General features: G+C 49.4%; 10 protein-coding genes across 10 annotated transcripts; 6 read left to right on the top strand and 4 right to left on the bottom strand.

Annotated features, from left to right (window-relative positions):
• Positions 1–446: 446 nt before the first annotated feature.
• Positions 447–2,046, top strand: N7484_011867 (2OG-Fe(II) oxygenase; the record flags this gene model as incomplete). Its single annotated transcript, XM_057122254.1, has 3 exons — positions 447–1,344; positions 1,399–1,751; positions 1,861–2,046. 3 exons carry the CDS (start codon positions 447–449, stop codon positions 2,044–2,046), a joined length of 1,437 nt encoding a protein of 478 aa, XP_056968008.1.
• Positions 2,047–2,708: 662 nt separating this feature from the next.
• Positions 2,709–3,923, bottom strand: N7484_011866 (DNA-directed RNA polymerase I subunit RPA43; the record flags this gene model as incomplete). Its single annotated transcript, XM_057122253.1, has 1 exon — positions 2,709–3,923. One exon carries the CDS (start codon positions 3,921–3,923, stop codon positions 2,709–2,711), a length of 1,215 nt encoding a protein of 404 aa, XP_056968007.1.
• A 270-nt stretch (positions 3,924–4,193) lies between these two features.
• Positions 4,194–5,405, top strand: N7484_011865 (J domain-containing protein; the record flags this gene model as incomplete). The annotated part of the gene is made up of 3 exons (XM_057122252.1): positions 4,194–4,238; positions 4,332–4,856; positions 4,914–5,405. 3 exons carry the CDS (start codon positions 4,194–4,196, stop codon positions 5,403–5,405), a joined length of 1,062 nt encoding a protein of 353 aa, XP_056968006.1.
• Positions 5,406–5,812: 407 nt separating this feature from the next.
• On the bottom strand, positions 5,813–7,713 carry N7484_011864 (putative CTP synthase; the record flags this gene model as incomplete). The annotated part of the gene is made up of 3 exons (XM_057122251.1): positions 5,813–7,397; positions 7,459–7,594; positions 7,689–7,713. 3 exons carry the CDS (start codon positions 7,711–7,713, stop codon positions 5,813–5,815), a joined length of 1,746 nt encoding a protein of 581 aa, XP_056968005.1.
• A 1,236-nt stretch (positions 7,714–8,949) lies between these two features.
• On the top strand, positions 8,950–9,819 carry N7484_011863 (uncharacterized protein; the record flags this gene model as incomplete). Its single annotated transcript, XM_057122250.1, has 2 exons — positions 8,950–9,350; positions 9,411–9,819. The coding sequence occupies 2 exons, from the start codon at positions 8,950–8,952 to the stop codon at positions 9,817–9,819; spliced, it is 810 nt and encodes a 269-aa protein (XP_056968004.1).
• A 1,040-nt stretch (positions 9,820–10,859) lies between these two features.
• N7484_011862 (uncharacterized protein) lies at positions 10,860–13,221 on the top strand (the record flags this gene model as incomplete). The annotated part of the gene is made up of 6 exons (XM_057122249.1): positions 10,860–11,647; positions 11,722–11,948; positions 12,003–12,133; positions 12,185–12,431; positions 12,487–13,020; positions 13,073–13,221. The coding sequence occupies 6 exons, from the start codon at positions 10,860–10,862 to the stop codon at positions 13,219–13,221; spliced, it is 2,076 nt and encodes a 691-aa protein (XP_056968003.1).
• Positions 13,222–14,332: 1,111 nt separating this feature from the next.
• Positions 14,333–17,060, top strand: N7484_011861 (uncharacterized protein; the record flags this gene model as incomplete). The annotated part of the gene is made up of 2 exons (XM_057122248.1): positions 14,333–14,512; positions 14,805–17,060. The coding sequence occupies 2 exons, from the start codon at positions 14,333–14,335 to the stop codon at positions 17,058–17,060; spliced, it is 2,436 nt and encodes an 811-aa protein (XP_056968002.1).
• A 470-nt stretch (positions 17,061–17,530) lies between these two features.
• N7484_011860 (protein-lysine N-methyltransferase) lies at positions 17,531–18,822 on the bottom strand (the record flags this gene model as incomplete). Its single annotated transcript, XM_057122247.1, has 4 exons — positions 17,531–17,649; positions 17,700–17,835; positions 17,893–18,432; positions 18,592–18,822. The coding sequence occupies 4 exons, from the start codon at positions 18,820–18,822 to the stop codon at positions 17,531–17,533; spliced, it is 1,026 nt and encodes a 341-aa protein (XP_056968001.1).
• Positions 18,823–20,014: 1,192 nt separating this feature from the next.
• Positions 20,015–21,057, top strand: N7484_011859 (40S ribosomal eS24 domain-containing protein; the record flags this gene model as incomplete). Its single annotated transcript, XM_057122246.1, has 3 exons — positions 20,015–20,163; positions 20,390–20,637; positions 20,768–21,057. Coding segments are annotated over 3 exons (474 nt in total), but the record flags the coding sequence as incomplete, so codon positions are not given.
• Positions 21,058–24,050: 2,993 nt separating this feature from the next.
• N7484_011858 (uncharacterized protein) lies at positions 24,051–25,514 on the bottom strand (the record flags this gene model as incomplete). Its single annotated transcript, XM_057122245.1, has 3 exons — positions 24,051–25,232; positions 25,318–25,425; positions 25,479–25,514. The coding sequence occupies 3 exons, from the start codon at positions 25,512–25,514 to the stop codon at positions 24,051–24,053; spliced, it is 1,326 nt and encodes a 441-aa protein (XP_056967999.1).
• Positions 25,515–26,919: the final 1,405 nt, after the last annotated feature.

The following is a 26,919-nucleotide window of genomic DNA, read 5'->3' as shown; positions in this document are numbered from 1 at the left end:
CTTAAGGATATAGGTAAGAATGATAACTCCAGGTTTTTTGACTTCCTATTTATCTTACTGGGACCCAGAGGCCAAGGGTCTGCGTACAACTAGGGCTTCTGTCTTTACTGGCGGAACCACGGATGGAGTCAAAATAAACTTTCTGTCAAGAACCAGAAGATAATTGTTATCATTCGAACATCCTTTCAATCATAGGAAGATTGTGCTTCTAAGTTAGTTTAAAGAATAATCATAAGTGTAGAACGAGCCAAGTCAGGTGTTCAATTAGCAATTCAGGATGCAGCTCTTTGTTGGATGAGGCAGCGACTTGAGGCAACAGCTACATAGGGTTGGACTGGTCATTGTGTCGTACCTAGCGAATTCAGAGTTCCCTATTTCTCCCCACATTCAAATATTTCTGGCATAACCTTCCTCCTTTCGTACTACCCTCAGTTAACAGGCCCATCATGCCTAAGCGAAAGGGTACCACCGAGCCATCTGGATCCAACAAGGAAGCCAAGTCATATTTATCCAAGCACGAGTTTGATGAAGTTTGCGGTCGACTTGAGAAAACCATCGTGGATGAAAAAGATTCTTCGGCTTTTGTCTGTGGTGGTACTATACCAATCAAAGACAAAGCAGCGGAGTCAAAGAACCATACAAAGCCGTCCAACCCGATCACCATTTTCTGGGAATCGAAAGATGAGGTCTCTCAGGCAAAAAAACTCGTTCTCCCTCTCAGAGACTCAAGCGATACCGGTCTTCACCAACTAGTCGCCGATTGTGAGCCTGCCAGTTTTGGTAAAGGGCAGGAGAATGTCATGAATCCCGAATATCGCAAAGCAGGCAAGCTCGAACCTAGTCAATTTGCGACGAGCTTCCATTTCATGGAATTTGGTCTCCATGAGATCATCGAGAATATCCTCATACCTCCTTTGGATTTTAAAGAGAAAGACGCGCCTCGGCGCATCGAAGCAGAACTCTACAAGCTCAACGTGTACTCCGGTCCGTCTGGCGTCTTCCACAAACACGTTGATACTCCGCGCTCGAAAAGCCAAGTCGGATCCCTGGTTGTCTGCTTGCCATCGGCTTTCAAGGGTGGAAACTTGATTGTGCGGCACAAAGGCAAGGAGATCGATTTCGATTGGGAGCACCAAAGCGCAGATATGATCCAATGGGCTGCTTTCTACAGTGACTGTGAGCATGAAATTAAGACTGTCACCCATGGTGAACGCATCACCTTGGCCTACAATCTATACATCACGGAGCTACTCGATGTCCCTGGGTCACTCATTGATGCAAAGAAATTAGCCTTGTACGAGTCGTTGAAAAGCACTCTGCAGGATTTCAGATTCATGCCGAAAGGTAACATGATACCAGACATAGAAACATTCTTGAAATACTAGCTAATCATTACAGGTGGTGTCCTCGGAATATTCTGTTCTCATGCCTATCCACACACAGCGTCTAACGTTGAGAACCTACTTCCACGAGGTCTGAAAGGCGGAGACATGACTGTATATGCTGTCTTGCGTTCGCTTGGGGTCAACGTCAACGTGCTCCCCGTGATAATCGATGATGAAGAAAGTTACTATGATGAAGATGATGAGGAGATTACAAAGAAGGATGCAGAGAGGAGCCCCGAGAGGAGTGCCGAGTATCTTCAATACAAGAATCTTGGCAAACGTGTACACGTAGGGGCCAAGCTACAGCCTCCCCAAGTCACCGACGCTGATAGCCCTGAAGAAGAAGAAGAAGGGGGACTGTCCGCGGTGAGTATCATCTGTTTCTTTTTAAACCTACATGGACCTATCTCCGATTCCCTGTTCGATGAAGCCGGCTCACTGGACATCTTGAGATCCAATACTGATTTGAGGTCAGAATATCAAAAGTTGGCCGACAAGCGAGTACTCACGGCCTATCACATGGCTTTCTACTCCACACCACAAAGAACTTGCCATGGCTTATATGGCTTACGGAAACGAGTATACCCAGCAAACGGCCTACTCGTATGCCGCTGTCATAGCAGTTATACCTCCATCTACTGAGCGCCAAATATCCAACTAGGGCAAAACCACTGTGGATTGTCTCTTGCTTCTTCAGTCGCTCGTGAGACACGAATTGCTTCTACTCAATATTTCTATGACCAGTGACTTTACTGTGGATTTTGAGTATGCCTCTTGTTTTCTGATAAGTTCTAGTCAGGTGCAATCATTTGCCCGTTGACCATGACTTGCTAGAATGAAGTTCTACCTAGTTGTACGCATACCTCCGGGGCCCCAGTTGTGGCCCAGAGGGGGCATGTGAGAAGGTACACGAGAAGGCACACACAGATTTAGACAGGGAACCAATAAGCCTGGAAAAGTATTATTCTGAGTTAACCTACTGGATCAAAAGAATGAGGCGATGCTTGATTCACAATTGACGGAAAGGTCTGACGGAATATTTATTGTGTTGCATCCCTAGACCTTGTTCCGAATAGAGGATAGAGACTTCAGGTAACATTGAAGTATACTACTGGTCGTCAGCATTCATGGATCGACTGCTCTACTTTTAACGAGGTATGACTTAAAGTTTGAGATAATCTGATGATTTTCAATTCACATGTACACATTTGCATAGCTATATAATTCTTTTGACCGGAACGCCCACCGCGAATGTAAAAGTCAAAATGTAGTGGAATATCAAAAACACCCAACAGAGACTCTGCCGGCTCAGGTATACAGACCCTATTTCTCCTTCTTGGGCTTCTTCTCCTTCTTTTCCTTCTTCTCGGTCTTCTCCTTCTTTTCTTTCTTCTCCTTCTTCTCCTTCTTCTCCTTTTTATCTTTCTTCTCCGCCTTCTCGACCTTCTGGCTCGGCTCCAGCTCAACATCAGCCACCTGCACCGCCTCAGCCGGCGGGGACACCGAGATAGGAATCACCCGGTTCGACTTCTTTCCCGAAGAGCCCGCGAAGAAAGACGTAGGCAAGGACTGACCCTGGTGCTCCGCTTGCATGAGCTTGTCCTCATCCACAGGCTCAAGCATCGTACCCTCGATACTCAAGAACCCACGATCCCGCTCAGAACCTGGAATAACATCGACATCGACGACACGGAATCGCACGTTGCCGCGCACACGGTGCCCGGATACAGACTGGAAGTGGCCAGATGAAGCCTCGTCCTCCTCCTCATCGGCACCCATACCAAGCTCGTCCGCAGCCAGCGCGGCGGGCTGGAAGTGTTCCTTTTCCGCGTCGAAAAAAGCCTTCTCGTTGGCGCCTGATTCTTCATCTGTAGTCGCATCGTGGGTTGTTCCGCTGGCGTTGTCCTCGGTGTTCTCGCCTTCCTCGCCCGGTGGCACCCATGTCCAGCTTGTGGGGAGTCGCTTGCGCTCGATACCAACGGAGAACAAGTTGAACACTACAGCGCCGAGGAAGCCCTCCGATTGAACGTTCACCCAACCGTCCAGGGTCTGGCCGCGCTTGGGACGGAAGACAAGGAAAGTAGCTGTCAGGTAGACGTAAAGAACGCCGTACTCGTCGGCGGTCTTGGCGAGCGTCAATGGCGCAGGGTTTTGGTCGCTAGACTGCTTCGGTTTTGATGAGGGTGGGAAGCTGGAGATCGAGACATTCGAGTAGGCCATCACCACACCTTTAAGTGGTGGGTAGTAGGTCAAGAGCAGCGGGGCGAGGTGCTCCGCCTGCAGCGAGGCCAATGCATGAGTAGGCGAGATAGAGATAGGAGCCAGAGGCAGGTAGAGGGTAGCCTTTGTGAGCGAGAAGGGGGACTCGGGGTTGGGGTTGGAGTTTTCTGTGACGGCCTTCTTGCTCTTGGATTTGGAGTCGGTTTGCTTGCGCTTTTTCGTCGGAGACGAAGCGTCTTGCTTCTTGTGCTTGCGTTTGCGCTCTACCTCTTTGGCAGTCGCGGGGGAGCTGTCGATGTCCATTGCGTCGGAGGCCATTATGGGCGCAATTGAGCTGCTCCGAGCTGTGGAGAATGATCGGGGTCGGTCTTTTTTCTTTTTTTTTGATATAAGAAACTTTTTTTTTCCTCTTGCATTTTCCGTTTGAGAGAGGAAGGCGGTGGGATTGGGCGGTGACGGAGAAGTAGACAAGTTACGCGCTCTGGAGATCAGTAAGTGGAACTTCAACTCCACTGTCAACTTTGGTCTTGGAGGTTTGTTTGGAAGGTGTTGGGTTTGAATTGCAAATTGTGATTCAATCCGGTCAACATGGCATCATTACTACCCTTTATCGGGTGGGCAGTTCTCCCAAATGTGTGTGGATACTTCCAGAATGCAGAAATGCGGAGAATACACCACATCCGCTCCTGCGTTTGATCAAGCCCCTCTAACAGCGATATAATCTAGTACGCAACAAATATCCTGCAAAGTGTCTATTATGGCATCACCATTCGAGCAGGCGAACCTCGCCCCATGCCCCAAACCCCGCGGTATGAGCGTCATCGCCGCCGGATCTTCATCTTCGTGATCGTCACCTACCTTCTCTACACCCTTTATGAGACCTTCCACCAAGTGCAATTAGCGGGAGACTATTACCAGGTCCTTGGTGTATCTCCCTTCACCGATGAGCGCACTATCAAGTCCCGATTCCGCCGGCTCGCAGCCCAGCACCATCCAGATAAATCGGGAATGGAGAGTGGATCAGACGCCTACTTCATGTTCCTGCGCCGAGCTCAGGAGACCCTCGTGGATCCCATGAAGCGATTCGCATACGACCGCTTCGGTCCTGAAATACATAACTGGGGTGACCAGAAGACCATGCGCGACTTCGTAATGCACTCGTTGCTCAAGTCCGTCCTACCCCAATACGTGGGTGGATTTGTGACCATGCTGGTATTGAATTGGCTATGGTGGCCGAACTGGGGTCGATACGTATGTGAACCCGTAACATATACATCTCTTTGAGTATAGTTTACTAATCGTTCCTAGTGGCGTTTCTATACCTTTGCCTTAATGCTCACTCTCGAGCTTTCCATGATCACCCAACCCCAGGCCGTCTTCATGCCAACATCATACCTCCCCGATGCAATTCAATCCTTCCTCCCCGATAATTCCTTCTACCTCCTCCCATTCCAGATCCTCACTCTCGCCCGGCGCGCATCTATCACACTTCATATATTCATTTCCCAGGTTGCCCCACCGGGCAGCAAAAATGCCGAAAGTGGTGGTGACAAAATCTCTCCGCAGACAATGCAGCGAATGGGTCAGCTGGTGACGGCGACTCGGGTGGCGGATACTGAGGCCACGCGCATGCTGCAGCTTGGATTAGCGCCGTATCGCGGGGATCGGGAGAGTGTTTCTGCATTGAGGAGGGGTATGAAGGAGGGGTTGATTCTTGGGGGCGTCAGGTCTAGCCCTGAGGTCCAGCGTGCTGTCGCGCAGGTCGTTGAACGGCAGAAAGCGGAGGGAAAGATCGAGTAAACGTTTTGTATTTTGTTATCTACTCGTTCATTTGTATCACTTGAAACTAATGCCCTGGTAACCTTAGAATACATAGGCATTTCATACATGAGCATACAGGGCAACACCTTGAATATATATTCAGACATGGTTTGGGTCTCGGAATATTAGTTTACCCAATTAATCTTCGTGCACAATATACAGTATTGAGAATAAAGCTCCCAAGCTCAATGATATATATTTTCAACATCTGAAGACTTGGAGGTACTTGTCTAGCCCTGGAGATGGACGAAGCGCCCGCAGCGAGTGCGTGGACCTACGGTAAAGAATGCAAAAGCTAGGATTAAAAAAATTCATTTAATTCATTTGTACTCTATAACCTTCTTTTTTTTCCATTAAACTCCAACTTAATCAATATTCAAGCGCGCCTATTGGCGTTTTCCAATGCTCCGTTGGCCAGCGTTAACAGCCGCAATAACCTCATCCAAACATCCAGCAGCAGCAGCGAAGAAACCAAGGAAAGCCTTGCTTGGGCTCAACACACGACTGAGGTACTCGGGGTGGAACTGCACGCCGACGAACCATGGGTGATCCTTGATCTCGACGATCTCCATACGCTCACCCATAATATCCTTTCCAATGAACGAAAGACCGGCCTTCTCGATCTGCTCGATCATGGCCGGGTTCACCTCGTAACGGTGACGGTGACGCTCCTCCACTTGGGTGGTGGCGGGACCGTACATGGCCCGCAGACGGGACCACTCGGTGCCCTCCTGGAAGATACAGGGGTGCTTACCCAGACGCATGGTACCACCGAGCTTGTCCTTGTCCACCTCGGGCATGTAGACGATAGCGTGATTCTTGGCGTTGGGGTGGAGCTCCTCGCTGCCAACGTCCTCAATGCCCGCAACGTTGCGGCAGTACTCGAGAACAGCCAGCTGCATACCGAGACAAACACCGAGGAAGGGCTTCTTCTGAGTGCGAGCCCAGGTGATCGCCTTGATCTTACCCTCGGTGGCTCGGTTGCCGAATCCGCCTGTCACGAGGACACCGTCTGCGGTGCAGACGGCGTGCCACGCCTTGTGGTACTCGGCCGGCGAGTTGGTTTCCTCCTCAAGGTGTGAGGCGTCGACCCAGACGATCTGGACCTTCTTGTGGCAGTACATGGCGGCGTGCTCGAGCGCCTTGGACACACTGATGTAGGCGTCGTGAAGCGTAATGTATTTACCAACCAGCGCAATGGAGACAGTATCGTGGACGAATTCCTGGCCGCGAGCAAGCTCGCACCAGTCATCCCACATGCGCTTGCCAGACGCGATACGGTCGGCAGGTTGAGGGGGGAGAGAGGTTTGGAGGCTAAGGAGGTTGCTGATGGTGCCAATCAAATTCTGCTTCTCCAGAAGCATGGGCACGTGGTATGTGGTAGTGACGTTGTGCACACCCAGAACCTGGTGGGGCTCCATGGAGCACATGTTGGCGATCTTCTGGATGGTGGCAGCCTCGAGCGGCAGTTCACAGCGGCAGGCAATCAGGTCGGGGTTCAAACCGGCGCTGCGCACATCACTCATGGCACGCTGGGTGGGCTTGGTCTTCTGCTCACCACCAGGGCCAGGAGGAATCACAGGCACGTAGGAAACGTGGATCTGAACAAAGTTGCCCTTGCCGGCGCGGCGCTGGAGCTGACTCAGAGCGTGGATGAAGGGAGCACTCTCGATATCTCCAACGGTACCGCCGAGCTCGATGATGCAGACATCCGGCTCAACCCCGGACTCGTCAACGGGGATGCGGGCCACGCGCTCAATCCAGTCCTGAATGGCATCGGTAACGTGGGGCACGACCTGCACGGTCTTACCCAGGTAGTGGCCAATCCGCTCCCGGTTGATAACGTGCTGGTAAATTTTACCAGTGGTGATGTTGTGATCGCGGCTGAGGGTGGTGAGGAGGTAACGCTCGTAGTTGCCCAAATCGAGGTCCATTTCGCCGCCGTCATCTGTGACATAGACCTCACCGTGTCTATAGAATTACACCGGTGAGTCAACGGGTTCAATTGAGACGTGGAATCGCAAATACTGACTCGGTGGGGGCCATAGTGCCCGCATCGATGTTGATGTAAGGGTCGATCTTGATACTGGTGACCGCCAAACCAGTCGTCTTAAGCAGCAGGCCAGTGCTGGAGGCAATGATGCCTTTGCCCACGCCGGAGATAACACCTGCATACGACGAGTATTGAATTAGCCTTGTGTTTCCTCCCAATGGTGACTGATTTTGCTGTTTGCTTGAACAATTGGGACAGAACGATCTTACCTCCAGAAACCAAAACGTACTTCATCTTGCCGGCAAGCACAGGAAAAGCAGAATGGACCAGTGCGCGAAGAAATGGGCGACACGGCAGAAAATCAGGAAGAAAATGGAGATTTGCGCCGCGGTGAAAATCGCCGCGCTAAGCCTAGTTGGGTGGTCACGTGGAGCCGTTGAGTCTCGAGTCAGATGTATGGAACATGAGGATCGAGAGTTGCAATTATCAGTTGGAAACACGATTGACTTCGGGGGTGAAACTCCCTTCGAGGTCTGCACCGAATTGTAGATTACGTTGTAAGAACATCTTTGCCTGGGCGATGAAGGGAAGTGAACGTGAGGGTAGGTAGGCCATGGTAGGAGGTAATTCCTCATCTAGACTTTCTACCGATCTATGTATAGATGACGATGACTAGAGCTCGTGATAAGGGAAAAGTAATCTAAACTCTCACGGGGGTGAGCTCGAGGAGGCGAAGACAAAAGTACCACTGAATCTGACCACTTGGTTTAAACCCCGTGTGCCATTTTCGGGACGCAGCGGGTACGGTCGACTTTTAGACTGGAATGAGATCCATCGACCGGAGTTAGGGTTGGCGAACTGGGTTCGGAATGCTCTGGGCCGGAATTGTACGCCCCGAAACAAAGAATAGAATGAAAGAGAGGCGATGTGTATTTCGTGGTTTTTGATGATATAACTCTAGATTACCGTGTCCAATAAGTTGAAATTGCAGTCGTGAATATCGTACTGTACGAAGTGTAAGTCTGTACTCCATACAGATTCTTTGCAGATCGGGTCCAATAAAATGGTAATTCTGGTCAGGTATTGTCACAACGCCAGGAATCAAGTGATGGCGCTCGCCCCGATCCATGTGTAATCCGGTCACACGGTGTACCATTTGGACGCGAGGCCCTCACCTCTTTTCCCCCTGTCTCTTCTATGGGCTGCGACGAACCTTTTTTTTGATTTGGGCCTTATTCAGAGAAATTAAACGAGATGAAATCCACTCGCAACATCCCTCCCTTCCTTTCCCTCCCACCCGCCTCTCTCGTCTTCACTTCCCCTCTTCCCCATACTATGATCCAACCACCATTCACTGTCGACACTTTTGCCTCACATTGAAGGAATAATTTATTTCACCAAACCCCCATCCTCCGGGCGGTGGAAATATCCACGTCACGATCACCGCCCCTGTCAATCGCCTCACCTCCCCCCATCTATTTTATTACTACCACACGAGGTTCACTTTCCCGGCTCCTCATCGCCGCCATCATGCCTCCCGCCGGCTCTACTACCAACGGTCGCTCCAATCGCGCCAGCACCTCCAAGGTCACCCCTAACTCCTTAGTGGTGACTTTGAAACTCTCCCCAGAGGCGTTACAGCAGGCTCTAGGGGTCGTCTCTGGCCACACCCCGAAAGCCATCCTCGACAAGGACGCCGAACACTCCTCGCCGACCTCCACCGCTGAAGCCGCTGCTGTCCGTCCCTCCTCTGCGGACAATGGATCCGATGCCGACGCAGCTTCAACGCCTGCCGCTGGAGCAACCCCAGGGGATACTCCGCGCCGAAAGGGAGTGCCGGGTCCCAAGCCGGGCAACAAGCGGACAAATGGACAGACCGACGCCGCCTCGCGTGCACGAGGCAGACCTGGACCGAAGAAGAAACCCCGCCTGTACGTTGAAATCCACGAGTGATTTGATGCAATCGAAATGCTAATCCATTGTTCTTACAGTGAGGAAGGCGGCGCCGAAGCTACGAAGCCAGCAGCTAACCACCGTATCGGGCCGAAGGCCAACACTGGTGCTATCAACGCTGGTCTGCGTGCCCTTGACCGGTCCGGTACTCCATGCCGCAAATGGGACCGACAGCCTTTGAAATTGCGCAGCTTCACCGGAGTGGCCTGGCAGTTGCCTGCATGGCACACCTTCAAGTCCACTCACGTGGATTCCCAGTCGAACAAAGATGCTATTCTCGAGAGCGGCGATAGTGACACCAAAACCACCTTGGCCGTCCCAGGCCCTGATACTCTCAATGGTAGCAGTGCTGTTCCCAGTGAGAAGAGCACTGGTGATGGCGATGTCACCCCTGCCCCGTCCAATCTGGTCGAGCCCTCGTCGCCGGCGATTGCCATGGCTGCATGAGCCCGGGCTGTACACTAGATTCTGACTTCTTTTCTTTCTTCTTATCTTCCTGTCTCCATTTATCTCCTCTACGATCATGTTTCGGGTTGGGTTCTTTGATGTTTGGTTCGGCGTCTTGAGTGGGTTGTCAGGTTTTTCTTTCTTATTTTTATGGGCAAGGGTCACATATTGCGTCACCTTGGGAATGAGGATTGGGTCTTCACTGGGTTTAACTGGCTTTCACTTTGTACTATAGGGTATTTCAGGATGATCTTTCCTTTCTTGTTTTCTTAGTTTCTGAATTTTTGACGGGGTAGGAGAAGTGTTTATTATAGTTGAACCTTTGGGAGATGGGACCATAGCACCGCTAGGTTTCTTCCAAATAAAAGTCCAAGTCTGACTCCACACTACTAGCTTATATCTTATCTCTTGAGTCTCTCTATCCAATTATTACCAGTGCATCCACCGATGGGGTCCACGGCGGGGGTAGATAATGTGTATAGTTCCACACATCCTGGTTTAGCTGAAGAGGTGTATAGGTCGTACGATAGAAAAGCAATCTAGGTAGAACCTAGTATAAAGAGATATTTCAGTTCAGCAAATCAAAATACTGTATGAAATGTAGGGGAAAAAGGGCCTCGTGACAGTTGTTCCTTTCCAATCACCAGTCGCTCCCCTCTTTTTCCTGTTTTAAAACATCCCGGAATCTTCCCCGCAATTTCTGATGAGTTGATTGATGCCTTTGTCCTTCCCAGTCCATTTGATCTAAACTTATGATTCCAGTCTAATTTTTCCTCGTGGGCTGGTTTGATTTCACATTGCTGCGGTGCGGCCTCGTCGCTGCTTCCGGTCACCCAAATGACCCGCTGGTCACGCAACAGTCAGCATCTCTTAGCGCGACGCTCGTGAGAGAGAGATAGAGGGGCAACGTAAGGAAAACATAGGATTCACAAAGCAGCACGGGTGAAAACATAAAAAAAACATTCACCAGTCGGTAGAGGCAAGACGAAAAGAATATAGCGCCGCCCCGTCATCCATTCGGGGTGACCCGCACGCCCACCATGGCTGATGTTCCTTTCCCCGGTGGAGCTCGAGGAGCTCCAGCATACGGCAACGGTCAGCGTCGTTCCTCCTACGCCTCCGTCGTCTCTGGCAACGCCTTCTCTTCCCCAATTTCTAGCTCGTTTTCACACTTGCTCAACTCTAACCCCGTCTCCTCTTACCCGCCACCTTCCCCATCTGAGGGCCATCTCCACCGGGCTTTGTCCGGCTTGAGTGCCGCAGAGATGCATCTCAACCCGGCCTCAAGGTCCACTACTTCCCCAGACTCCCTCCCAAGCTACTCCCGCAGATACAACGGGATCGCGCGCTCGACAGACTTGCCGCACAGTCTAGCGTTGACCGATAGCCCGCCGTTCTTGACTCCTTCCTACCTTCGTCATTCTCCATACATCTCCCGCCTCGATGCTGCCCATCGAGCCAAAGTGGCTGCTCAACAGCGCGATATATCTTCATCAAACCCCTCCTCGAATCCTCCTCTCTCAACTTCATCCAGCTATGTCCACCTCCACCGTATGGCTCCGTCCCACCGCGGTATGACGTATGATCTCATCGAAAAAGAACCCCCGGCGGTTACCGAGCCCAGTATCAGCCCCCTTCCCACGCAGTGGAGCTCCGTGGACAAATACACTGGTCTAGAGATATCCAACAATGGCTTCGATGTGCGATACACCGGCCCTGTACACAAACACGATCACGAGGCCGCGGCGTTGCGGACCGACAACCCCATGCCACCAGAGTGCGGGATCTACTATTTTGAGATCAAGATTGAATCTAAGCCTAAGGAGGGGTATGCGATTCCAAATGCTTTAGGGATACCCAGGTTACTTTGAGATGAATGCTAATGGCCGTCGTTCACTACAGCATGATCGGAATTGGTTTCTCTAGTACGAAGGCTTCGGTTGAGAGGCTCCCAGGTTGGGAGCAGGAATCGTGGGCATACCATGGCGATGACGGAAAATCTTTCTACGGCGAAAGCCAAGGGCAAGGGAAGCCATATGGACCGACCTTCGGGGTTGGAGACATTGTCGGGTGTGGGGTCAACTTCTCCACCGGCCAGGGCTTCTTCACTAGGAACGGTGCATTTCTAGGTATATGGGACTGTGTTACATTCTTCGGTAACAACAACTAACAATGGGCATTAGGATATGCATTTCGTGAATTGCGCAACGTCAAGCTATACCCATCCGTCGGGATGAAGAAACAACCTCCAGTGCATTTAAAAGCAAATTTTGGCCAGGACCCGTTCGTTTACGATATCGACGGCATGGTTCGGGTATGTTAGTTCTGTTCCTTCCTGAATTCACAATCCACTAACATCTCGTAGCACGAGAAAGCCGTCATCGAATCCCAGATTAGCATGACAATCACGGACAGCTTACAACCACCACTAGACGAATCGTCATTGCTCCAGGAGTTGGTCGCTCAGTTTTTGGCTCATGATGGCTACGTAGAGACTGCACGGGCATTTGCTGAGGAGGTTGCGACTGAAACAGCAGCTTTGCAGAGTGGACATGATGCGCCTCTGAAGAAATATGAAGTGGAGGAGGACCATGAAGCCATTAATCGTAACAGTAAGTGGAAATCGGATATCGAGAAGATGCTCGGGTAATTAACTAACGATGATAGGAATTCGCGCTGCGATCCTCGATGGCGATATCGATAAAGCTCTTAAACACACCAAAGCCTACTATTCTGCTGTTCTAGAAGACCATCCACATATCCTTTTCAGACTCCGGTGCCAAAAGCTACTGGAGATGATCCGCCGAGGTAACGAGATGTGTGCTGCTGCGGAAATCGAAGATGCAAAACACCACCGCTCTGTCTCCCCAGGGATTGCAGATGAGAGTGCTATCTTTGATCAGGACATGGAACTCGATGATGGAAGCTGGGATGCGGACGGGATGGATACTGAAGAGCCTGAATCCGAGCCCGAACATGATACTGCCTCAAAATTGAAGCTTGAGCATTCGACTGAAGCCCTCCTATATGGCCGGCAACTACGCATGGACTACCCATCTGATGAGGGTGGTGGGGACTTAAAGATGCTTGATGACATTGCTTCGCTACTGGCGTATACGACCTCCAACTCCAAACATGGCCATTTACTGGACCCTGCTGCGCGAGCGGTTGTGGCAGAGGAACTAAACTCAGCCATTTTAGGTAAGCCTGTTCGTTTCAACAAGATAATAATGACCTGTACTGACATGCCCAGTCTCCCTGGGGAAATCTTCTTCCGCTGCCCTAGAGCGGTTGTACCAGCAAACAGAGGTTCTGGTTAATGAGATCAGTGAAGACGGCGGCGCTGGGGCGTTCATCAATGTTCGGGATTACATCAACGATCGCAATGACGGTTTCCTTTGAATCGGCGCTGAGGGTCTCTTATTTTATTTTTACTTCATGTCTCCGCGTCCCTAGACCACCTTCAAGATCAGGCCTTCTGGTCTGCTTTGCTTTCTCCACTCTGATCTAGGTCTAATCGGTCTGGATTTCATTCGTGTGCTATTTTTTCTTCGTTTATCATACTAGCCAGAATGTTTGATTGATGTCACTCGCTCGAGCGCCTGCTCGTCTCTTCTTTCTTTCCTATTCCTATTCAATTTCTGCCCCTGCTTCAAGCTTCCCTTTGTTGCATTTCCCGGTCATTTATCCTATGCAGCGTTAGCCACTGCACAATCTGAGTACCGATGCATATCCTTGGGATGGGATCGGTATGGAATTGGATGGGTGGTATGGTGCGTTGATCGCAATCTAGTCGTGGTTAGTAATTTGGGAATTAGGACAGTTTTATTTACCATCGAACCAAGTGACCTGCAGAGATTATCGTTCTTTTGATTGTAAGCTACACCAGTGACGGCTTGCAGTCTGCAAGCAAAGCACTTGACCATGTGCATTGACTACGAGGTCTTATTACCTTCATAATTTGCAAAAGCTTGCCCTCCGGCCTACGTAGGTCTGACTCTTATAGTGGCTGTAAACCAAGTTTAATGATCGGCTTAATCCTTGCAACTACTCATGAGGTTAAAAGATCGCAGATGAATGATCTTGGTTATGCACAGGAGTTACTGTATGCCAACTCTACGTGTATAGTTAGTTATGCAAGGGCGGAGTGTGTCATCGAACCTGGGGAATGCAGGCGCACACATACAAGAAATGGACACCTCCCACTACAATGACTCTCTACAGTAAAATTTAGGAAACCCCTGATCACCCCTTCCTCCCAGAGGCCATCATGCTCGCACTCGAGTGGACATTGTTTCCTAATCTGTACCCATTACCTAAGCACCCCATTACATCAGCGGTCCAGCTGATTTCTCCGCTTTCTTGCGCAAGCAGCTGTGATATTTGTGTACCCTACATCACTGCGCAGAGAACGTTGTGCTCTGTGATAGCTCTCATCCAGAGGACCGCAGGGAACGGATGATTAGTTCGTCCAACTGTTGCTCCGTCAAGGGGTAACATTCCCGTGCCGCCCATGGATTCCCTCCCGCATAGCTCGGGCGGGAACCATTATCCCAGCATTCCGACTCATTCCCGCGCGCCAACTTCTCTACGCTGCTGCTGTGGTCGTGAGGACTGTGCCTTGCTCGAACACAATAATGTCGCTCTCCAGGGACTCGAAAAGGATCTTGAAACCGCCGCAAAGTTAGGTCAGGTACGTGGCATCTTGTTTTTTATACGTTCGCTGCGATCGTCAGTCACACCGCTGCACTTGTGGGGCTTGGACTGGGCTTGGGCGTGGTGGTTTGCATGGCGAGCTGAGCCATGCATGATTGACATATCATTTTGATTTCATCATTCCGGAGAGTGTGTGGCTCGTTTGCTTTTTTGGAAGGGGGATTTCCTGTTCCTATTTCCCTCATCTGCGCCCCTCAACTTTATTTACACCAAAGATTCCACACCTCTCTATACTGTTTTCGTTACTTCTATGGACTCCCAAGTATTAGGTTCTCCTGTGCTTTCTCGTTGCGTTGGCGTCCGTCATGACCTTACTTATCCAAGATCACTCTGCTCCGGCAGACTGTCATGCTTCGTCGTCGCTGACCTTTGCTTTACAGGCTCTGCTCCATCGCCATGAAAGTTATATGGCTGAGGCGGAAGAAGACCGTCAGCGCTTCATTGACAATGTCGATACACTTGAGCGCGAAAAGCGCCAAGTCCAAGCTGAAAATGCGCGTATCATCGAGGAAAACCGCAGTCTGCTCGAACAACTTGATGGATTGAATAAGAATGTCACCGAGTCAGATGACAGTATTCAATCACTGACTCTGTCTTTGGAAAGGACGCAGGCCGAGTTGCGCAGACTGACTGTTGCTGCATCGCGTGCTGAAGAACTCGAGATGCAGCTGGCTATCATTGAGTCCGAACAGTCAAAACTACAGGATAGCCTTATGTCTGCTCGGGAAGATGAGAAGTCCGCTGTACAGCGCTGGCGTAATGCCGAGAATACATTGCGTGGTCTCAACGACCAGGTTGAGCGCATCGAGACCGAGGCTCGACAGGAACGCGAACGCCATGAGGAAATCATTCAGCGAATGGAGCGCAAGCGGATCGTGGAACGGGAGCTGGACAATGCTGCCATTCGATTGAAAGGTGCGGCCGCAGCATCCGAACTCAGCCGTCACACCGGCACGAATGTGGTTTCGCGCTTTGTCAAGGATATCTTGGAAGACAACGCGCATCTACAAGTCGGTATCACAGAGCTGCGTGAAATGCTTGAGAGCTCCAACCAGGAAGTGCAGAGTTTGCGAGATCAGATCCTCTACCACCAGCCGCTGGACGGCGTGGATGAAGAGGAGAATGGCGAGTCCACCACGCCTGCAACACTGTCCGAAGAACTGGAGGCAAAAGAACGTCGTGTCTCGCAAGAATTCCACGTCCACCACCATTACCACACCCCAACATCGTCACGCAAGGACAAGGGCTCTCTCAATCGTCGTGTCAAGAAAAAACGGCCTGCCCTGGGAAGTCCTGTCACAATGCACTCTGCCATTGGAACTCACTCCCCTCGGCGGTCTATTCATCGCTCCCAGTCATCAGGATCGTCCATAAACACTATTTTATCACAGACTTCCGTCTCCATTCCACTGCCCTCCTCTCGTCGATGGTCACTGCAATCACCTGCCGCAGATTCATTGGCTAGCTCTCCGCGGTCTGCGTTCCGTACCTCTTCGATCTTTGATCGACCTGAGCGTGGGTATGATTTCTCTCAGCCCACTAGCCCCGATAGCACCGTCTTCTCCTCCCCCCTCATGGAGGCCCACCATGCCAAGGGCTTTGATTTGCCAATCAGGCCTATGAGTGGGTTCGACAATTTCGATCAACCAACCATGAACGACGCTTCTGGCTTCTTCAATGAAGACCACTACGACCGGACCGGCTTCTTGGACCTTTGCGGTGGCCTCAAAGCTCATCCCGCTATCCCAGAAGAATCAGAATCATCATCATCTGTACTATATTCTCAGTCTGTCACAAATGACCCCCCGGTCGCCTCAGGAGACGTTGCAGGCCTGCATACACCATATACATCATCCCTCCGCAAGTCGGCGTCCCACGACAGCCTTATTTCTGTGGCCGGCATGGACATCCACACTCCAATCAAACGTCAAGTCCGCATGGGTGGTTGGCATCCGGGTATTCGAATTCCTCAACGCCTGATGTCTCCTAGTGTTGAACTGGTATCCACTCCCCCGGTCATATCAGCCACCACAATCATAGCCGATCGAGGCAAGGGTCCCGAGACATCATCCCGCTCTCTTCTTGCCTCTGTTGCCGCAAGCGCGGGGAACGGCCTTCCCTCGGACTCTGCATCGGTCGTATCGGCAGACAGTTCCAGCACTGCCTCCACAGCAACACCTGGCTCCCGAAAGTCTTCCGCATTAGGCCGGTGGGTCTTAGGTCGGTGGGGCACCGCCGCTGTCCCTGATACTAAGGATCCCGAATGCGAAGACCGTATTGCTGCGATTGAATCGGCATTGATTTCAGAACCCGCGAGGTCAGAGTCAACGCCTACACTCCAACCGCCCAAGGTACCGGCTCCAGACCTTGCACCATCACTGCGATTCAGGTTTCCGGGCGTGAATCAAAAGGGTCCAATCATGGGTCTCCGGCCTCCGCCCCCAGCACCAATCGTCGTTCAAGTACAGGAGATAGATGAGACTCTCTTACAAGAGAGTCTGGCCGAGAGCGGCGATGATAGCTGATTCTTTCTCTATCATATCTTTTTTTCTGTTTTGCATCTTTCCCTTCACCCCTGCTTTACCATTCCCTATCTCTGACTTGCCTTTATATTTCACTCTCCCCATGGTATGTTTTTTTTTTTTTTTTTTTTTAGCATTGCATTGGGTTGGCCGTCTGCTAGTTTTGCATTGCGTGGTGAATCCAGTCTTGGAATTTGATTTTGATGTTTTCACGGCACCTTAACCGTGCCGGCGTTGTCGACGATACCCTGAAGACGTTCCTTTTGTATGCTTTCTCTGGTTGACACGCTTGGTCCCTCCTGGGATTGGGCCAAAGTCTTGCACATTCATGATAAGAGTGCCTTTAGCTACTCTCTGTTTGTATTCAAGATGTATAGAAAAAAAAACCAATACAGTATTTGAAGTATCAACCCCGAAACCTATCAGACATGGGTATCTAACAATGCAAGTTCGTAGCCTCGTCAACGTGGCCCCTATACCGGTGAAATAATGTATGTTCGAATCGGGATGTCAGTAGCGTGGAAGAAGCCAGTCTGTCGATCGGCCGGTGTAGAAACGAATGGCAGGCATTCAGCATTGAAACCAAATGAGTCTATCATGATGTTAGTCCTTTTTCTTTGACCTTGAAGCAGTCCTACTTACTACACTCAGTCAAGAAAGCCTGGAACGTAGTCTCATTCCGCAAAGTCGCCGCAATAATAAATTGCTTGACATTGTAATTCTCAAAGAGATCCTTTGCGGTCGATAAAAGTAGTGGGATGATATCCACATCGTAGGTCTGCATTATTAGCACATGACCCAACCAACTGGGAAACTGGGAAGCAAAAAGCCATACCAAATCCGCACCGAGAGCAACATCAAACCTCGGCTGACCCCCCTCAACAATCTCCCCCATCTCCTCCGTGTCTATTAAAGGCGTCCCCCAATCCCAAATAGCAGGGTACATAGGAAGCGCCTTACCCACAGCATCAGAATTCAATTGCACACATTCCCGCATATTGTCAATCAAAAAGGGTTCCCGGTCCGTCGCAACAACGCCCTTGACACCAAGATGTCGCGCACATAATAGCGACAGGAATCCCGTCCCAGCGCCGAGCTCAATAACCCTTTTTCCCTGCACGATCTCTTGACCGGCCGGGGACGCGAGGAATGAACCTAGATGCAGCGCAGCTTCCCATGTCCTGTTCCCAGTTGTTCCGCCCGCAAGGATCAAGCCGCGCGATTCGACGGTTATAACTGTCCGGTCTGAAGGGGAGGACTGTTGGAGCGGAGCGGTGTATTTGACATGGGATAGTTCTTTTGCGATCTCCAGCGCACTGGGTTTTGGTTGAGCGAGGAGATTCCCCCAAGCTTCCATTAGGTCGTCAAGGATTTCCTGTAGCCATGTTAGTTTGTATTCACTCCGTTCCTGAAGTGGGTATGACGAGTGTGGGGTAGCCAAAAAAAAAAAAAAAAAAAAAAGACGATCGCTGCATCTCCGCACGGCACTAAGACCATTTCAATGAGGTCAAGGAAATTTCAACAGGGATCATACATCTTCCTCAGGATCTGTGATCGCGCCTTCAATGCGCGCAATGATCAATTTCAAAACGCGGGCCCGATATGTCGCTGGTGGTAGTGTGGTTAAAGATTCATCGAACATGTGCTTGTATAATGCGGCCTGAACCTCGGGGCGGATAAGAACATTGTCTGGCGGGAGGTCTAGTTTTGGGGGGTCAACCAATTGGAAGTACTGGGCGATTGGGATGTGAATTGTGTCGGCCATGGTTGTTTGCAAGAGGAGATGAAATAGTGGCTGAAAGTCGGTCATGACGCGCATTACTGGATTGGGTTTAGCGTGCGCCTTGAGATCGGGGAAGTATAATCTAGGGCAAATGTTAAATGGACCGCTACTAACGGGCCATTATGAAATATGCTCTTGTTTACTGTAGATGAATTTTGAATAGTGCTGCATTTTGGTTTCATCTTTGTGTTTCAAGATTGGTTTATATGCCGATGAATCTCAGATATTAAGTGGGTGTTGAAACTGTATAGAATGGGAATCGAAGTGGGAATGACCATGAAGGTGGAAAGGAAGAGATAATGACATGAAGCTAAGTGGAGGGTAGTAGTTGCTTAAATGGGAAGTAGAGAGAGGAATGAGAATAGCATCATGGCCAAAGGGAAAGGCAGCAAACATGCAGGGGTGGGGTGTGAGTAGCACCATGAAAATAAACGTGAATCACTTCGCAAGAAGACTAGCAGATGAAGCATATAAGAAAGGTTAAGGATCCAGGTCAGCCCCAAGACCATCGTGGCCTAGTGGCACGAAGACCGCATTGAAACCTTCCGTTGGATTTGATCCCCAACGAGGGCGTGTAAGTCACCCCCGAAAGAGAGTGTCTCGGCTTAGTCTGCAGTGTGCACACCCCAAATCACAAGCCTTCAAGTCGCGGAGGGGCATGGAATAGAATTTCGTTGACTGGCGACAGAGTACCAGGGGTGGTTATCTTTTTTCTTTATATGGAGGCTGGAGGAGCTTCAACAACCTTCACCTAAGATCATGAATTTTCTTTCTAAATTTCCTCTCTGACTTTCTTGATCTATTTTTGTTAGAACTGTTTTTCTCTTCCGGGTTTGTTGATGTGGAAGTTGAAGCTATTCGTATCCCTGGACCTAAATCATCGACCATCTCTCTCAACACAACTCTATACAAAACATCCCTAACGACTAACAAATAAATAGGCCTTTCCGCTCACCTTAGCTACAATGGCAGCTCCAATTCCAGTTTCATGCTACTTTCCTTTTAGATAAAAGCCATGCTGATGCCATGGATGCAATAAAGTTGTAGATATTGATAAGCGGATACTGATAAGCAGCGATAATAATGGATAAGCGCTTATCGACTGAGAAGTCAGCAACCCCGTGATCCACCTGACCTAAGCACTTCCCAAAGTAGACTAGCCTGGATCCGTAGCCGAGAAACGCACACGAAAATTGAAAGTCCATTCACTCTCATTCGACTCCCTGCATCACCACTCACCACCAAAATGGCCGACACTCCCGTTACTCTGCGGACTCGCAAGTTCATTCGCAACCCTCTGCTCGGTCGTAAGCAGATGGTCGTGTAAGCGCTCCCTTTTTTCCTCATGATTTCGGTCTGGCGCGAAATGGCAATTCAGAAAGAACAAGGACCATCGAAAAATCACCACGCGCTCCATCGACACACATCCACAATAAGAGAGCAAGGATGGGATGAGAACCTGATCGATATGGATTTCGCCATTTCGTTGCACAGACCGATGTTCAGGTTTTTCTTTTTGACACCGGCGACTGACTTTCATCTCGTTTAGGGATGTCCTCCACCCCAACCGCCCCAACGTCTCCAAGGATGAGCTCCGCGAGAAGCTGGCCGACCTGTACAAGTCCAACAAGGACCAGGTCTCCGTGTTCGGGTTCCGCACACAGTACGGTGGTGGCAAGTCCACTGGCTTCGCTCTGGTCTACGACTCCGCCGAGGCCCTGAAGAAGTTCGAGCCCCACTACCGTCTGGTTCGCATCGGCTTCGCCGACAAGATCGAGAAGCCTTCCCGCCAGCAGCGTATGTCTCCCCTGAAACTCCCCTCAAAAAAGGATTTTTCCCTCGGGAAATCATCTACCTCCTCGTGAGGTTGCCTCCTTGAGGCCGACCCTTTATATTGGTCACCCCCACTGACACTACTTGCTTACAGGCAAGCAACGCAAGAACCGCTCCAAGAAGTTCCGCGGTACTGCCAAGACCAAGGGCCCCAAGAAGTCCAAGGACTAAGCGTCTCGCCCTCCTTGACTCGATGGATTCATTGTTTGGTGGCCTGGTGGTTCTGGGAATCTCCTGTTTCACATTTTCTATTTTTTGAAATGTAAGCAGTCGTGGTCGATGGTGGATGACACGGAGGCATTAAGATACGAAAAAAAGAACTTTTTTATTGTGATCTGTGGACTATCTCCCGACTCCCAGAAGAATTGTCGTGGTGGTTTTGCCTCCCATGGGAGCCGGGTCTGCTTTACCCTGTAGATACCGGTTCTCAAGATCTGATGATCCCTGTTTCAAAAGGCGTCAATGTTGGTTTTCTTTTGTGGTTTGGGTCATCAGTTCAAATAAAAAACGAGGGATATGAGAATCCGGGTTTTGGCTGCTGCCCCCGGCATGAATTACATATTTTCTATTTCTGTTCAGTTCGACTGTTCAGCACAATGTAGACGTAGATCTAGACCATCTCTCCCAATTTTCGCCCCCGTTACATGCCGTGAATCCGGGGCAATTCTACGCTGCCAACGTCAACTGATTAGCCTTGCTCCACTTTACCCCAATCCTACCATCACCACTCATATGTTCCTGTCCCTGTCCCTGTCCTTGTCCCTGCCCCTGACATGTACAATGTAGTAAAGTCACACAATCCACCCCGGAAACCCCTCATATCTACGTAGCTATATCCAGACTGGGTTGGCTCATCCAGGAAACCGGGGCAGACGGGCGGACAGCCGAGAACTTTCCCCATACACATGCACAGACACTGCATATATCCCGAGTCCGAATGGGGTTTGAACTGAGAGATGGAGTACAGTACACAGTACAAGTACAACAGTATACATCGAGAAACCTGCTTTTAGAGAGAGGGGAGACACGAGATAACCCTGGACGTGATAGTTAAATAAAGTTGTCTAAGTTATCAAGGTTACCGACAGATGCTGTTTTCAGGCCCTCTTCAGGCCCTCTTACACGGGCAATGTAGGGCTTAGAGGTCTTGCCACCCAGGTCATTCCATCATGTAGGAGAAATTAGGGTTGTGCAGGGTATTACACAGGGCTGGAGTAGACGGGTCTTTGTTGCACAGTCTTTGTCACTTCGAAATATACACGGTACTGTGTATTCAAAGTCTGACTTGCTTATCTCCAGGACTCGAGTCTGTTATAGGTACTGCTCCATAATATTGAAATGGGGAGGAGAGACTTGGGGGTAATCCATAGATCAATTAAATATTAGAAGAACAAGAGCACATAACCAGGCGAGAAGATGTACATCCCAATTAGAAGCACATGATTATTAGAGTTCGTCAGACAAAGATCGAAGATCCGGTATTATACTGCCCCCTAGGTGGGGGATGGAAATCTTCCTAGTCTAGTCTGGCCTCAAGCCTCATTTCTATTGCGTGGCTTAACAATGACCCAATGTTCAAAGTTAAAAATAAAAATAATGATTGATAGAAACATAGACAAAATCAGTACCCGGAAATTGCCAATGGAATAGGGTATTGTGGCTGTTAGTTTTACCACTGGCATTATCATTCCGCCAACTCTTTTGATACATTCTTGGGCGGGCTTAATATCGAAATTCTCGTTTAAGCCCTATCAAATACTAGAGGCGCTACTATGACCAGTATAATGTCTTGATATACGAGATATACGAACAGTCCTTTTGACAAAGTAGTCCGCATTGTATCGAAGATTAATTCTTCAGAAATCAGGGTCGACGTAACCCTTTATGCAGCTGAGTGGATCCGTGATCCTTCGAGAATCGCAGCCGCATCGCGATCGATCCAAGTAATATACGTCATGTAGCACGGCTTTTACGTTCATTATGCATAGACCTCGAAGAACTTTGGCAATTACACATCTTGAGTAGATCATACTACTGGGCGGACCGAGGGGTCAGCTACTCTACTTTATAATACACTTTGAAACATAGTCAGCTACTTAACGGTATTGAACTTGTATTCAAATTTATTGAGAATTTCTGTCTACAAAATTTCACCTCCCACGAGTACCAATCTTATCGGTCAAATACCCTACTTGGTATACAAAAGGAAAGATTTCTCACGTTGAAATTTTTCGTTATCCTTGTCTCAAATCTACTGATGCTGCATAAGGATGAGCCACTCCCATAGGACAGCGTCAAACGCCTAGAAAAGTATAAACGTGTACGCATAAAGTTCGATATTCACAAAAGCCCCGAGATTCGTCGGGGGGCTTGAGGCCATATCGCTCCTGACTAGGTCATTCTCCTAGCACGGGGAATACGTATCACTCGAGTCTCATGGTGTAGATACCAGTCATCCATGCATGTGAGAGTGTACCACCAGTCTTCCGTGAGTAGATACATGATACATGTGCGTAGCTAATAGAGTATGTATCTATTTAGGCAAGTGGACAGGACATGCAGGTACACATTCTATTGGTGATGAACGAGAAAAGGTCATGATTAAGTGGCATTAATTATTCGTACCATAATATTAGGTATCAAAGACATGTTCTCGTAAGTCGCGCAGGAAGAACTCCAAGCAGATCGCCCCCGCTACTTAGGAAACTCAAGCACCCAAAAGAAACAGATATCCTCCCGTAAGAGCCAGGGTTAGTGAAGAAGAACGAAGAATATAAAGCGACCGGACCTGACTTGGTAACAAATCTGTGTCTGGGAGAATTGTAGGGTAATGAAACAGGGTAAATGCGATAAGAAGAGAAGGGCCAACCATCAAACCTTTAATGCTTGAAAATGATGAAAGTAAGACCCGATAAAAGAGACAGAAGTCAACAAGTATTGAACAATAGCCTCCACGCATCCAACAATTAGACATTTGCCGCCTCCAGTCAAGTATTTTAGATACATAACCACACCAACAAAAAAGAAATCGTCAGGGAGTCAAGAAGGACGGAAAAAGGGGTTATCAAAACACATGCAAGTACACAAAGAAAGGAAACAGAACAAAAACAAAAACAAACGCACCAGAATTACACTGTTGGAAGACACATGCATCAGCAGAGACCGGTGTATGCCAAGTAATCTTTTCCCTGATCAGAAGAGAAATGATAGACGTGAATCGGAATATACTCCGACCCGGCCCCTCTTGGCCTTCATGCTCATCACTTTTGATCCATCACACCAAATCCAATCCGAGAACAAAAGCAAACAAACAACAACCAAAAAAAGCAAAAAAGCAAAACAAACAAATATATGCTCAAAGGAGGGTACGGACACTTCTAGTAGCCTTGGTTACCCAACGGCTCAACAGGCGGGCGATGCACGTTCTCGACCACGGCACGGTGATACTCAGGCAGAGAATCCGGACCCAAGTTGAACGGAAATGCGGTACCAGGTGTGTCCCGGTGCTGCACGCGAGTATACGGGAGTCCACTAAGAAGGACGCGGGAATCATCTCTGCTCCCGCGCTTGCTCTTTCCACTTGTGCTGTACCCATACATATCGGACGAGCATTCATTGGTCAGGGCTAGGAGCTGTTGTCCGGCGCTATGGTCTCGCGAAGAGCGGGCCAGTCTTGTTGGGACGGGGTATTCTGGGTCCAGTGCCAGAACGGGGTAAGCTGTGTTCCCGCTTATTGTTGGTGCGGATGTTGTGTTTGTGTCTTCGGTGGTGGTTGGGATGGGGAGGTACGGGAAGAGCATATCGGGGGTGTTGTTTTTGATGCTGACGTATTTATGTTGATGGGGTGGGCTGCTGGTGAAGGGGGCGTTGCTTGGGACTGTGTGGGTTGAGTTGGGTCGTTGGTCTTGAGAGTCTGCTTGGCGAGGGGTCCAGAATGAAGCTTTGTAGTCTGAGGCCCATGTTCCGTCTGGTAAGAAGCCTGCGCTGGGAGCTTGTTGTCCCCTGGATGTAGGTGTTGGAAGGGTCCGATCTGGCCCTGAGGTCGTATCGGCCGAAGACACCGTAGTCGTAGCCGAGCTGGCTGATTGAGACATATCTGAAGGGATTGCTTGACTGGGAAGCATGTAGGCAAATTGGTTCAAGCTGGCTTCGGAATCAGGGTAGAGATTGCCATTGGGGGCTCGGCCTGTGCTGAACATCGAGTCCCATCCTTTAGGGCTCCAGACTGGTGTGTTGTACTCCATAAGAGCGCCCGATGGAGCGTATGAAGGGGACTGCGTGTAATTTATCGATTGCTCGAATATATGAGCATCGGCAGAACTCAGATCATAGTCTGGACTTTGCTGAAGCGGGTATGGAAACGTAGCCATACGTGTCTGTGGTGAGCCCATAGAGATATGGCTTGACTTGTAAGAAGGCTGTTGAGGGAGCATCCCCAGCTGGGTGGATGGTGCAATCGTGGTTCCCACATGTGGGTAGGGCTGCCATGCGGTGCTGGTCTTATGAGAGTTCACGGCATGGGATGTCACCACATGAGAATTCACGGAATGAGAGTTGACCTAAGATGGATTGAATGAGCTCTGGATGAAAATGATGTATAGAAATGTGCTCCTTGGCCGGTTCACAGGTTAGGGCTGGGCTTACCCTGAAGAATTGGCAGTCATTGGTACCAGCACTGCGGCAGTTGGAACATCCTTGACCATCACCAGAATCACCACTACACTTGATTTTCCTCTTTCGACACCGTCGACACTGAAAAACATGATTAGGCTATGAGAAATTCAGGAGTGTATCTGAGTACCTACCGCCACTGGCACGCGACGTCTTTGAGAGTTGCGCATTTTGCCATCCACCCCTCTAGCTGGACTCATACAAGAGTGATCTCCTTGATTATGTTGATTCATGCTCCTCATCGAGCGAGACATTGAAAGAACATCATGATGAGACTGGTCAAAGCCAGGTTTTTCCGCATAAAAGGAGCTCATTGCTAGAGGTTGTTAGTTCGATTTCAAGGCATTGGGAACCGTGTTATGCTTATGCATACCCCGAAAAAAAAATCTCACAGAAAAGAAAAGTAGAAACGAGCTCAGAACATAAACAAGTTGATGTTACTAGATGTCAAATTTCATGTCTAGTCATGGAGAGCAGAAGAAGGAAAGTGAGAAAGAGAAGATGTCTCTGGAGGTAGGGCTAGATTTAAGCCTAAGTTTGGGTAACAATCGGTGTGATGGTTTAGGTCTCTTTGATTGAATTGAGGGCCCCTGGTTAATTCAGACAAATTTAGACAATTAGGTCGATTTGATCGATCTAGACTAGGTATTTTTTCAGGGTTTTAATTTCTATCTACAATCTCCATGTCGGCATCTAGGTACAGTATTGCATAAGTGGAGTAGGAAAAACAAAAAAAAAACCTACTAGGATACTCTACATTTTGATTTTTCTTTTATATTCTCTTCCTTTTTGGCTTCTCTACTTGTTGTACCCAGGGGAAATGATATGCAGAGTTCCGTATGCATCCAATCCAGATTCCCCAGTCGATGCGAAAGACTAGCCAGCAGGACTGCCCCGGCGTTTTAGAGACTTGGTTTCACAAAGTAACGTCACACGGGTTATGACCTGATAGCCATGACGAGAACAAGCCCAGAGAAGGAAATTAGAAAAGCCCTCTCGTCCGCCACAGCAATTTCAACTAATCAGTCAGGGGTACCTGTTTCTCCTCCACGATCCCCTGATCTAGATGACTGAGGATTTAGGGGCTTGGAGGCTCGAGGGTTTGAGAATATCAAAAACCAACAGAAGCGGAGAAAAAAAAAACACAAAAGAGACAAACCTTACAAGCGGACGACCGACAACGTTTGCCGAACTTCCTGGTGTAGATCCGGGGGACATATTCCGGTGGATCGATCATGACGATTCAACAGGAAATGTTTGCTCATGACCTGGTCGAAACGCTGATTGGTGTGGCGCCCCGTGCTGAAATGGAGGGGGGTTAGGGTCTTTTCAGATGCATCAAACAGGGCGTTTAACAGTCCGAACTGGGGGGGGGCCGGGACTTTGAGCCGAGCCACAAGATGATTGGAAGTCTTCCTCTCCTTAAAGCCTCTCCAAATACCTCTGGTGACAAACGCGCACACTGTCAAAAATTTGATTCTTTCAGGTTGCCCCATGTCTCAGACTCATGGGAGACGCAGTAAATGTCTCGCACACGACAAGAAAGAAAAAAAAAAAAGAAAAAAAGAAAAAAAA

This window comes from Penicillium longicatenatum, assembly GCF_028827895.1.
Source record: "Penicillium longicatenatum strain IBT 33135 chromosome Unknown contig_7_segment0_segment0, whole genome shotgun sequence".
Lineage (NCBI taxonomy): Eukaryota > Fungi > Ascomycota > Eurotiomycetes > Eurotiales > Aspergillaceae > Penicillium > Penicillium longicatenatum.
The sequence above is the reverse complement of the archived record's forward strand: the minus strand, read 5'-3'. Positions and strand labels throughout refer to the sequence as shown.